Source organism: Hermetia illucens, chromosome 4 (assembly GCF_905115235.1).
Source record: "Hermetia illucens chromosome 4, iHerIll2.2.curated.20191125, whole genome shotgun sequence".
NCBI classification, from domain to species: domain Eukaryota; kingdom Metazoa; phylum Arthropoda; class Insecta; order Diptera; family Stratiomyidae; genus Hermetia; species Hermetia illucens.
The window spans coordinates 68,180,003-68,193,198 of NC_051852.1; the positions used below are offsets into that span (position 1 = coordinate 68,180,003).

At 42.2% G+C, this 13,196-nt stretch overlaps 1 protein-coding gene across 2 annotated transcripts in view; it reads right to left on the minus strand.

Annotated features, from left to right (window-relative positions):
* The window catches only part of LOC119653737 (pyruvate dehydrogenase E1 component subunit alpha, mitochondrial-like), a 38,788-nt gene extending 30,281 nt beyond the window's left edge, over positions 1 to 8,507 (minus strand). The window contains exons 1-2 of one of the 2 annotated variants that reach the window (XM_038058660.1): positions 8,339 to 8,507; positions 8,210 to 8,272 (exon numbers count right to left, since the gene is read on the minus strand). In XM_038058660.1, the coding sequence (XP_037914588.1) occupies positions 8,210 to 8,272; positions 8,339 to 8,392 (117 nt within the window). In that variant the 5' untranslated portion in view covers positions 8,393 to 8,507. Of the gene's footprint in view, positions 1 to 8,209 lie in introns of both variants that reach the window. The other variant, XM_038058659.1, reaches the window with a different exon arrangement.
* Positions 8,508 to 13,196: the final 4,689 nt, after the last annotated feature.

A 13,196-nucleotide genomic window follows, 5' to 3' on the forward strand; every position in this document is an offset into this window, starting at 1 on the left:
CACGTTTAGCGCTATCACATACAATCCTGAGAGTGGAATACTATTGAGAACCTGCAACATTATATCGACGGTACGCTTCGCGAAGGTCGCATTTCGAAGAAAAATTCCAGTCGAATATATCCAACATTTGGTTAAATCCTTGCCACTGCCAGTGAAGCATGTATATGATGCAGAAAGTCCCCCTACAGAGTATTATTTAGTCAGTTTTGAAGTCATTATTAAGATTTTTTACCGCTGCTTGGATTTGAATTTTGCATACCAAAATAAAGTTTGTTTTATTTATCGTCTTCAACAAGGATTTTATTTTACCCTTTTTCGGTGATTCTTTTCGCATCATATCCAACGGACTGTACGTAACGTTCATGTAAATAAACAAAACACATATAACTTCTTTTATCCCTTTCTGAGCACTTATGTATTTCGTACGACCGTGTCCGGATTTCACTTTTGCTGTAGGGCTACAAAAAAGGCGACCACGAAAAAACCGAAAAAAGGCAGCATAATATTCACTTAGAATTTGAAAGATGATATTAATTTTGTCTCAGATGGATTGGAGGAGAGTAATATTATGGGCGTTCATTGTTGTTTTCAGAAAAAAACTTCCCTGCCTCCTATAGGGTGCTGTAATCGTGTAGTGTACCGTTACGGTTCTGAATGAAGTGTTCTAATACACTTCAAGGCCCTGAGCCAATTGGCCAACGATTATTATCCTTAATATTAAAATTGTATCCTGATAGCTGAGTGGTTAGAGTCGGAAAGTCGCGGTTCAAATCTCGCTGGCGGCAGTGGGATTTGTATCGTGATTTGACGTCGGATACCAGTCGACTCAGCTGTGAATGAGTAGCTGAGTCAAATCAGGGTAATAATCTCGGGCGAGCGCAATGCTGACCACATTGCCTCTTACAGTGTACTTTAGTGTACCGTTACGGTCTTGAATGAAGTGCTCTAACACACTTCAAGGCCCTGATCCAATATGGATTGTTGCGCCAACGATTATTATTATTATTATTAAAATTACTACCTGCCTTCTTTACTAGGTTAAAGGCATATTTGCAACGAATGCACCTTCCGACTATAAATTGATGAATTTAAAGGCAGTTTGAACTGCTGTGCTATTTTTAAAAAAATATGTGAATCCCAAAACAAAATCCGAATAAATCTCAGCGATATTCCACTCAATTACTAGAGAAAATTGATTGATTTAATGCCCGATATAATCAAGGTCGTATTGAAGGCAGGGTATGGGCTCAGCAAATATTAATGTTAACATTTATATTTATAAGCAATTTGAAATATGTTTTACGTTCACTTCATTATTAAATTCATCATCATCAACGGCGCAACAACCGGTGTTCGGTCTAGGCCTGCCTTAATAAGGAACTCCAGACATCCCGGTTTTGCGCCGAGGTACACCAATTCGATATCCCTTAAAGCTGTCTGGCGTCCTGGCCTACGCCATCGCTCCATCTTAGGCAGGGTCTGCCTCGTCTTTTTTTTCTACCATATATATTGCCCTTATAGACTTTCCGGGTGAGATCATCCTTATCCATACGGATTAAGTGATCCGCCCACCGTAACCTATTGAGCCGGGTTTTATCCACAACCGGACGGTCATGGTATCGCTCATAGATTTTATCATTGTGTAGGCCACGGAATCGTCCATCCTCATGTAGGGGGCCAAAAATTCTTCGGAGGATTCTTCTCTCGAACGCGGCCAAGAGTTCGCAATTTTTCTTGCTAAGAACCCAACTTTCCGAGGAATACATGAGGCCTGGCAAGATCATGGTCTTATACAGTAAGAGCTTTGACCCTATGGTGAGAAGTTTCGAGTGGAAGTCTCCGTAAGCTGAAATAGGCTCTGTTGGCTGACAACATCCGTGAGCGGATTTCATCATCATAACTGTTATCGGTTGTGATTTTCGACCCTAGATAGGAGAAACTGTCAACGATCTCAAAGTTGTATTCTCCTATCCTTATTCTTCCTGTTTTACCAGTGCGGTTTCATGTTGCTGGTTGGTTCGTCTTCGGTGCTGACGTTCCCACCATATATTTAGTCTTGCCTTCATTGATGTGCAACCCAAGATCTCGCGCCGCCTGCTCGATCTGGATGAAGACAGTTTGTACGTCTCGGGTCGTTCTTCCCATGAAGTCGATATCGTCAGCATAGGTCAGTGGTTCGGTGGACTTAAAGAGGATCGTACCTCTCGCATTTACAGCAGCATCACGAGCACTTTCTCGAGGGCCAGGTTAAAGAGGACGCATGATAGGGCATCCCCCCATTTAAAACTACCATACTCGTATTTAAGTAAATTTCATCATCAACGACGCAACAACCGGTATCCGGTCTAGGCTTGCCTTAATAAGGCAGACATCCCGGTTTTGCGCCGAAGTCCACCAATTCGATATCCCTAAAAGCTATCTGGCGTCCTGACCTACGACATCGCACCATCTCAGGGAAGATCTGCCTCGTCTTCTTTTTCTACCATAGATATTGCCCTTATAGACTTTCCGGGTTGGACCATCCTCATCCATACGGATTAAGTGACCCGGCCACCGCAACCTGTTGAGTCCGATTTTATCCATAACCAGACAGTCGTGGTATCATTCACAGATTTTGTCGTTATGTAGGCTACGGAATTCGCAGAATTTTTTTCCCGGCGTCCGAATAGTTGAGCGGTTAGAGTATAAGGCTGTCGTACAGAAGGTCGCGGCTCAAATCTCACTGGTGGCAGTGAAATTTGTATCGTGATTTGACGTCGGATACCAGTCGGCTCAGTTGTAAATGAGTACCTGAGTCAAATCAGGGTAATAATCTCGGACGAGCTGCTGACCGCATTGACTCCTACACGGAACTGTAATCCTGTAGTGTTCCATTACGGTCTTGAAAGAAGTGCTCTAACGCACTTCAAGGCCCTGATTCAAAATCGTAGTCTCCTATCTTTATTGTTTTCGTTTCACCAGTGCTAATTAAGTTCGCGGGTAGTGTTCAATCGGATAGGCATGGGGACGTGTGTATGTTAGTAGTGGTAGTTACTTTAAATACATATATGTGTGTATGCTTTTGTGCACAGAGAAAAGTGGAAATGCGTGAAGACACATTAGATCAATTTGGATGGGCAATGTGTGTTTATTTAAGATTAGCATAATAGTTAAGTCTTTGATATGTATGCATTTCTGGAGTTTAACAATTAATAAAGGGTAATTTTGTATTGTTTCACACAAAACCTTAAAAAGAAAAAATGGAAAATGTAAATGTGCTCATGGTCCCCGCCGTTCATATAACATTAATTGTATAATATATATCACACATGTCGTAGAGTGCAATAAATTTATATGAAATGCAAAGCGTTGACCTTCTATAACTTGATTGATAATAGTTGGATATTCAGAATTATGTCCAGTATTACTGATCCCAAATTGTGTACTTCTAGGATGTTTTTAAGGGAAGTTTTCGGGAATATTTCTAAAATATGATAATATACCAGTACTATCTTTATTTATACAGATATTGGATCGGAATATATTTTGAGGTCTAAATTTCGTATAGATGCATCATTGCATTGCATTTCGATCGAGAGATGTCGAAGGAAACCTGTTCCACTTTTCTTTTGTTTCACACAAAGCTTAAAAAGCATGTGGCCACGACAAAATTACACTACCTCTCCATGCTATCAAACATTTGATTAAGATCTTCGACGCGATGACTGGTGTTGGTAATTTCCCGAACATGTGGAGAACTCCTGTTATAATTACAGTTGCAAAACCGGCAAATGAACCGTCGCAGGTAGCATAATACCACCCGATAAGCCTGCTCCCTACCTCAAGAAAAAGCCGGCATCAAAAATTCAAAAAATCATTCCTAACAAGTGGCAATATAATTCCAGATCATCAATTTCCCTTCCAAGAAAATCATGACACAACGAAATAGGTTCACCGTATCGTTTCGGCAATAAGACAAGCCTTCAAAAAAAAAAAAAAAATATTTCGATGTCTTTCCCGGCTATTGTACAAGATTAACTGCAAATATGTATGATATATTAAAGTCCTATGTAAAAGGTCGACCTTTCCGATTATCATCGAAACGTACTAAGGCCATTATTGTAACAGTTGCGCTGAAAAGTTCGTAGGCTAACATAGAAAAAAATTCTTTTATAAAATTTGATTTTATTATTCAATATAACTGCTTTCGAGGGCGATACAACAATTATAACGATCATACAATTTTTCGATATCATTTTTCTAGTACGATTTGTCTTTAGCCTCAAAATAGGCCTCAGTTTCGGTGAGTGCTTCTTCATCGGCGCAAAATTTCTTTCGTGAGCATTCTCTTGAGGTCTTAGAACAGGGAAAAGTCGCTGGGGGCTAGATCTGGAGAATACGTTGGATGCAGAAGCATTGCGAATGCCAATTCAACAATCGCTATTGCTATCGTTTTCATTGATTTGTGACATGATGCATTGTCTGGATGAAACACCACTCTCTTTTTTCTAATGGGTCGATTTTTCCTCGATTTCATCCGTTAAACGCTCTTTTTTCTTCTTCCCTTTTCGAGATAGTCGATGAATAGTATACCATGTGCACCCCAAAATATTGATGCCATAGCCTTGTCAGCCGACTGTTGTATCTTTGCAGGCTTTGGAGTCGGGATGCCACGTGTAATCTACTCGGATGACGATAGGTTTCTTTCTAGTGTGAAATAATGGAGTCATATTTCGTACATTCTCCCATATCGACGCATAAATTCGGGGTTTTTATGGCGGAACAGCTTCAAACACTGCTCAGAATCATCAACTCGTTCGTTTTTGGCCGATTTTAAGCTGACGCGGCACCCACTTTGAACAAGGCTTTCGCGTACCCAAATATTCATATACGATATGTCTAGCAAGTGGCTTTTGAAGGTTATGGTTAACTATCATATGAATTTAATATTAGTAGCGCGATCGACGTCTTTCCTGCAGAAGAAGACACATCAAAGATAAACGAATGCAAAACTAAAAGTAAAAAGTATCTACTGATTAACCAACCGAAATTCCAGCTTATCACTAGATAACAGATTAGTTTTGTACAAGTCTTTAATTAAACCTATCTGGAATTCAGTTAAGAGGTGGAACCAAAAATTTCAAACACCAAACTACTTCAACAAACCCAATCGAAGATACTTCGAATAAATGCAAATGAACCTTGGTTCATAAAGAATAGTATAATAGCTTACATTGAGATCTAAAAACCCTCTTGAATGACAAAATGCTAATAAATATCGAGAAAAACTGAAGGACCAGCCAAATATTATTGTCATTAATTTGTTGAAAACTTTTAACTGAAACTGTCAAAATTATTCTATCGTTCCTAACCTTAGATTACTGCTGAAGTTAGTCTTTTAATAATCAGAAATCCTGAACGTTAGGGAGTAATTTATGTTTTTTTAGTCAATAAGATTCGATTTCATATTGTTAGTTCTGCAAAAAGTGGAAGATACAATAATAAATGAAGATGAACAAGAAAATTGGTGACTTGTCTTCACAACAAAAACAAATCGGAATACCGGAAGCTCGCACTTCGGGTATAAAGGTTTTGTGTTCATCTTAAAATATGCGAGAACTTTCTACGCACATTTTTCCATCCGTATATGCTACAAATCCAACATATTCCTTCATATTTTTTCAAACTAAAAGATATGCGTACATATTACAAACATACGATATTATTCTCACCCTGAACAAACTGCATATTACCGAATACTGTACATATCCATGCACCTATATAAATTGATCGTACCTATATTTCCGGTTTACTTCATGCACAAAAGTATACATATGTACATATATAGTACGTATATTGAATACCGCTGGTTTAATGTACAAGTATATCTGCCTGGATTAACTACCCGCACACACTTCTTTAGTGCGCATATATACCCACACGTCTGTCTGGAGTAATCGGTAGATATACAAATGCCCAAAAACTTAAAATAAAGTGTTTCTTTGTGACCCCCTATCCACATCAGCTGACTTTGTTGTGGTATTGACGAATTGATATGGGATGACACGTTGTAGAATGCACGAAACTCACAGCAAATGGCAATGTTTCACCCTCTAGAACTTTGTTAATAATAGTTTGGATTTTCTTCTAACTTGACGACCAAATTGTGCCTTATGTTGTCCTTTACACAAATTTTGTAGTTCTAGCATGAGCTTAGGCGGGATTTCCGGCTAAATTTCTAAAATATGCTAATATACTATTATTAACTTTATTTATGCAGATATCGGAACCGTATTTTTGAGGGCTAGATTTCGTAGAGATGCATCACTGTGATTTTTTCAGATTTTTCGGTTGGATAGGTTCTGAGAGCGAGACCTGTTACACTTTATGATGGTCATATGTTGAGTCCTCATTCCCCTTGGTTTCACCCGATATCTAATATGGTACTCGTTTCGAAAAGTACTAATTGAGCCCCACATGGCCACATTTTATGGAAGAAGTATTTTGTACTTCCCATTCATATGTATGGGGAGCCCTCCTTAAGGGGAACAACAGATCACATACTCTTTCTAATTTTCGTGACAATCGGTCTAATGGTTTCCGAATAGATAGGGTGGGACAGACAGACAGAAAGATAGACAGACATACATCGACTCGATTCTGTTAAGGTTTTGTGTTAAAAAGGGTTGGGGAGAAGTAGATTCTTCATGAATGGAATTTTAATATTTCAGTCGAATTTCACTTATTCTCGTTAATTATGACGTTCGAATTTCCATAAAATTTGGCATGTGTACGCGCGGAACTGTCGGTGCAAAATTTAGTACTCCTAGGACGAACTTACGGGAAGTTTTTAGTAAATTTCTAAGAGTTGTTAATATACTATTAGTAAGTTTATTTATCGGAATGAGACATCTCGAGGCTTTGATTTCACATAAGTGTCTTTACACAAAACCTTAAAAAGGGCTGGGGAGAAGTAGATCAAGTAGTCAATTATTCTCGCTAATTATGACGTCAGCATCTTATTTGCATGGCTTTGGAAGCAGTAAGTTTGGACTGCTCCAACTTTGGCGTTAATGGCCAAATTTCTTTGAAATTTGACACGTGTATACGAAAAATTGTCTCCTACGCTAGTGCGAAATTTGGAAGTCCTAGGACGAATTTAATGAAAGTACTAATTGGGACCTTTCATTCGATAGCCTTCATGACTTTATTCGATGAAAAAAAATGTGACATCCCCCCTTTAGATGTATGGGGAGCCCCCCTTTAAACTGCATGCAAATTTATGTCACTCACTGTATGCGTGGGATTTGATAGTTCCCATATGTCCACCAAATTTCGATCGTGTGACAGACAGATTGAATCGATTTTAATAATGTTTCGTTTTACACAAAAGCTTAGAAAGCATTTGGTTCTTGAAACTATGCAGTAGGGATTAGACAATAAAGCGTTAATGCAATTGACATTAACCATTATGGAATATGGGCAACATGGTTGTAAAAACATGCATAAAAAACTAAAAGATGCTTCGGCAACTTGATTAACAACGAAGTTTGGGAGTGCTAATGCGGCAATTTCCAAAGGCCAAAATAAAACAAAATATATAAATTTTATGAATGCCCTTAAAAATTTGACGGGCCTAAAAACAAAAAAGGTAAATTTTATGAACCTCTGCTGTATTCTATCAAATTAGTAAGAAAATACAGTGAAAAGTCTCCTTAAGATAGCTGCCGAAATCGTAGCTTAAAGTACCTTTTTAGAACGATCATTCTAATTTTTAATAGGAGAAAATCGCGTGATATATAAACTCAGGATCTTTAAGAATAAAGCTTTAATAATTCTTGTTCGGGGCACTTCTGTCCCCAGCAGATATGCAGCTGGAGATTTCAGAGACCCAAGACCAACTGTAATTACTTCCGACCACAGCTCAGAGTAATCGCTCCAGACGAACATTTAGGGGTCACACTATCTATATATACACTTTAGATTGCCTCACATCATAGGCCCTCATGCGTGTAACGTGATATAGTTACATCAGCAACATTACTGAAAAATAATATTTGACACTTTTAAGGAAGCCTCTTTCTCAGTCATCTATTATGCCAGCGCTTTTTAAAATACATCCTTGCTGCGTGACAATTTCAGTCTCTTAACAATTTAGGAAACGAACGCGTCCGTTCCGACATAGCACTTCACGATTTGCCCGTGAAACATATAAAAGTAAAATACTCACTTTTGTTTCAAATGTAGCATCGGTTGCATAATTTTTCGCGCTGCTTTTCACAGACGACCATGTCTGAAAGAAGTCATCAAACAAATTTTTCAATGAGGAACTACACCGGCCTATTTGACAATCTGTTACTTTGTTCACGTTTTGCAACAGAACTGAATATTCGAAAATCGCAGCTCTGAACATTTTCACTCACTTAGCCGCACTGTAATATAAATCGAAACGAACAAACTGATATAAGCACCCAGCAAACTCGGCACTCGAAGTAAAGTACCTTATTCCTTCACCTCCGATGACATTTACAATTGACGTTAGACAAGCTGCGCGCCGTATGGCACTAGCGAGCCTCCCAGAGTGCCCGACGACGAACGCGGCGAAAGTCGTTCCCTCTGACTTCTAACTTGGCTAGCTTCTAGGCTTGGCGTTTAGTTGTCAAAATGGAATTTTAGGCGATAATTATTTAGCAAACACTATATAATTGTATGTATTGCATGTAGTGTGATTTAGTGGAATATTCTCTTTGCTCCTCAGTTGATTTGACATTTCATCACAATGTTTTTAAGTCACAACGCGACGGCGATTAAAAACTAACAGAACGCTCGCGATTAGACGCAAACCTCAAACAGTACGCTTCCCGAGCGTTGTGAACTTCAGATTTATTTATTGAGCAAAGAAAAGAAATGCATGTGCGGTACAAAAGGAATAATAACTTAAAAGTTCAAGCGTGACTAATTAAGTATCTAACGCTAACTTACGGAGATATCCGGCCTAGCCGGTACTGGGAAACGGCAAAAAGGGAGTTTTTAGGCACCGGTGGACAGGATTGATTAACGGAATTGGAGTAAAGCGCAATCCTTTCTCAATGGTGTTAGCATTGTGAGAATGGGCTACCTTTTACTCGATTTGGGCCTGTGCGACGACAGTGACCCAAGGCGGGAGGGATGAAAAAGACTGTGGGATTGCGGGACATGTATTGTGGGGCTTAAGTGGTAGAAGGAGGGACTTTAATTTAGGGAAGAAATTAATGCTTGGAGGTATTACATTAAGTACAGGCTAATTAGTGTCTATTGTCTTAATCTGGACTAAGTAAAGAAAAAATAATAGAAGGTGATCTACACCTGCGCGGGGATTGACTGCCAGAACATTGGACTTACGCGTTTAGCCTCTGTGAGAGTCCGGGGAGGAGTTTTGCTGAAAGGAGGGGATGAAGGAGGGAGGGAGGCATGATGGTTGAGAGGAGAGTTACTGTCCGAGAGGAGAGTCAGCCCTGACACGTAGTACCACTGCTCGCGTAATAGTGCATTGCGTTTAGCGAGATTTTTTATTAGCGGGTAAGGGTGGGACAGCCACTTTTTCAGTCTGACGCGCGACAACTTGATTATGTGCGGAATTATGGGGTAAACCCCTGAAAGGTCGTACAGAAGAGAATTTTGGTGGAATTTTAGGTTTGGCCTTCTGTATTTGGCCGTGCATTTCCTGAGTATCGTCTTTTCAAAGCGTTGGAGGGCTTCTGCTACGTTCGGTGGCATGGTAGCCCATACTGGGAAACCGTAGGTCAGGATTGGACGAATGAGAGTTTTGTATAAAAGGGTTTTGGTGGTAGGGGACAAGGCCTGGGATGAGAGGAGGTTTTTTAAGGCAGCTGAGGCCTTAGAGGCCTTGGCGATAGCCGATCTGACGTGAGGGTTAGATTTGAGTTTGCTGTTGAGGGAGATTCCCAGGTATTTAATATTTGATTTCGGCTTGAGTGTGTGGTTAGCAATGCGTAAATGCAGGTTTTTGCTGTCTGGTGCTGTGCGCCAGTGGCATTTCCCACTGGGGTTTCTGAAGCAAATAACCTCAGACTTAAGGGAATTAACGGTAAGAGCCCACCGGTTGAAATAAGTGATGACCCTATTGGTTAGGATATTGAGAGAGAGGGAGGCAATTGAGGGCCTGAGATCACTCGCATATAGGATGGTGTCATCGGCGAAGAGGATCCCTCCTGACGCGGGAGGACCATTGTCGTTGGGGGAAGAGGGCGGGAGAAGGGTTGCCTGAGTTGCCGTTGTCGTGGGGGATAAGTTCACGGGAGGAAGGGGAATATCGTGGAGGAAGGTGTTAAAAAGTTTGGGGCCTAGAATAGATCCCTGAGGGACTCCTGAGTTTACCGGGAAGTCGCAGCAGCGTAGTCCATCGAAACGCACGTGGCCAGTTCTGTTGGAGATGAAATCTGCGAGGATTCTGAATAAGGGGAGGGGGCAATTGGACTAGATTAGTTTGTAGAGCAATCCCTCTTTCCAAACAGAATCAAACGCCTTTTCGAGGTCTAAGGCGCAGGCTACGGTGCAATGCCTGTTTTCCAGTTGATTGAGGTGAGGGTACTTGATTGCCTGCTCGGTGGATCTGAGGTTTTCGAAGCCGAATTGCTTAAGTGGAATGATGGCGGAGTAGTTTCTATTGAGGTGACTTAGTAGGATACGTTCGAAGATTTTTCCAATATTGGAAAGAAGAGAGATAGGCCTCATATCTTTGAGATCGCCCGAGCACCCCTTTTTAGGGATAGGTATGAGGAGGGCGGATTTCCAAGATACCGGGAAGTGGCCGTTGTTCAGGCAGTTGTTGAAGAGGATGGCGAGCCGTTCACTGATGGTAGGCGCACACTTCCGCAGAATAAAGTTCGAGATGCCATCGGGGCCCGAAGATTTTTTATTGTTGCACCGGGAGATTGCAAGTTCGACTTATTTTAGGGAGGTAAAGAAGGGGGCGAACGGGCCTGTTCTGACTGCATCAGCCGGGCATCTGGGAGAAAAGGGGCAAAGGGGTTAGACCCTTCCAAGCTCAACCTTTTATCACTGAGAGCATTGGCGACCACCGAGTTCCAGATGGGGTCCGCTGGCGGTTTTGCTCTGAATAAGTGGCTGAAATAGTCTACGCAGGCGGATATTCTTTTCCTCGGGGGAATGACACTAGAGGTTACCTATTTTTATCGGGGTTTGGTGGAAGTTAGTATATTTTTTCTTTCTTCCGGCTAATCAATTAATTACTGAGAAAACTTGTGGGCCGGGTTTGAGGGATTTGAGGAGTTTCTTGTAAGATGCATTCAGTTCGGACCGAATAGCTTCATTGATTTTGTTGGACAGGTCTTTGGTGATCTCGGAGAGGAGACGGTGAAATAAACGTTTCCTGCGCTGCAGTAGTCTGTTTCTGTCACGGACTAAGGGGAGGGTTGAGGGGGAAAGGCACCCGTATTTGTAGTAACCAGGTTCTTTAACTGGGGCGTGTTTGTCGATTGTAGTTTCGAAGGCAGAGTTCACTTTCCGGATGTATGTATCTAACTTAACATTAGAGTGGATGCGCGATTTGTCCAGGGGAGGGCCCAGCACGCTGTCTAAGTCGCGTTGGAAATCGTCCCAGTTTGTCAGATTGAAAAATCTGCATTTGTGCGGATGGTGGAGTGAAGGGAGAATTTGATGTAGATGTAGAGAGAGGCTGAGGGCATGATGGTCCGAGTGGGCTGCTACAGAGGAGCAGCTAGTGACACATGCTGAGAGATTGGACGAGATTATAAAGCCGTCTAGGAAAGATAATCCACGAGGAAAGGATGGCACTCCCGCGTTAATGATGTTCGCGCTAAGGAATGGACCTGATTGGAACCAATCGAAGAGCACTTTGCCGTTTTCGTTATTGACTGAGTCGCCCCAAGATACGTGCCTCGCGTTGAGGTCGCCGCGAGGATGAAGGCGTCGAAACTGCTCGCGATTTCCAAGAGTTCATCCAGAATGGGAGTGAGGTTACGACCTGCGCCGCCCGGGAAGTAGAGAGAGCCGATTAGGACTCGGAGGGTGCCACCACCCCTGACAGGAAGTCTGACTACTGCTAACGCCAGTGCAGCTGATGGGATACTATTTGCCCTTAGTCCCGCTTTGACTAGTACGGCTGTGCCTCTGCCCGCGTCGTTGCGGAAAGTACTGTAACCGGGAGCATGTAATTTTACGTTGGGGGCTTCCCCCAGTCTGGTTTCGTTTAGGAGAGCGAGATTAGGATTGGAATCCTCTAAGAGCTTGTGGAGAGCGAAACGTTTGTCGTTAGAAATGAGCGAATTAGTGTTGAGTGTGAGCACCTTCGTTTTGGTTGTCTTGCAATTTGAAGAGGAATTGTAGGTACGCTTCGGGTTTGTCTTCAGGGGGGCGACGGAGATAGTTGTGATAGAAGTCGGAAATTGTGCTCCACAGCGAGGAGAAAGACATATTGAATAGAGACCTCGCTTCCATGAAGAAGCCCCTTGGAATGGAAAAATGTGCAGGCGATAAAGGGCTAAGGGTTTCGGGTCTTGCTTGACCCCTGGTCACTGCGGCAAAAGACGGGGTCAGTGAGGGAGGGGCGGTCCAGTTGGCATTAGGCAGAGTGTTAGGCTGCGAGACACGAGCAGGCGAAGGTCTGTGAAGGTGGGGGAAGAACGAAGCTGATCGAGAGTGCGGGATGCTTTTTGCTCTTTCTTTGCGCTGGATAGATTCCAGTCTGCGGAGACACTTAGAGAAGTTGGCAGGGTGACCCAATTGGCCACAATTTGCACATTTTAGTGGCGCCGCCGATTCCTTTTCGGCGTTGTCTTCTATATTGGAACGGGGGCAATCCCTGGAGGCGTGTGGACCCACGCACTTCACGCATCTGGGGTCGTATCCGAAGTGTGCGGATACGTGGCCAAATTGTTGGCAATTGAAACATTGGGTGACTTCCCCTTCATGCAGGAGGTATTTTTTTTGTGACTATATTGGCGTCTGCGTCAGAGTTGAAAGTCACACGGAAGAGGCTCAGATTGCTGTTATTGGCTCGTGCCCACGGGGTGGAAAGCCTAGTTACTCGGACAGGTGTGACCTGCGTTAGGTCCTTGATTTCCGAAGCTACGTCTTCGGGAGTGAACTCATGGGCAGAGATTCCTCTGGGGATGAGGGTTGGCTTCCTCTCCTCTTTCAGCGTGAAGGAATGTCCTTCCAATTTGGCGATCTTA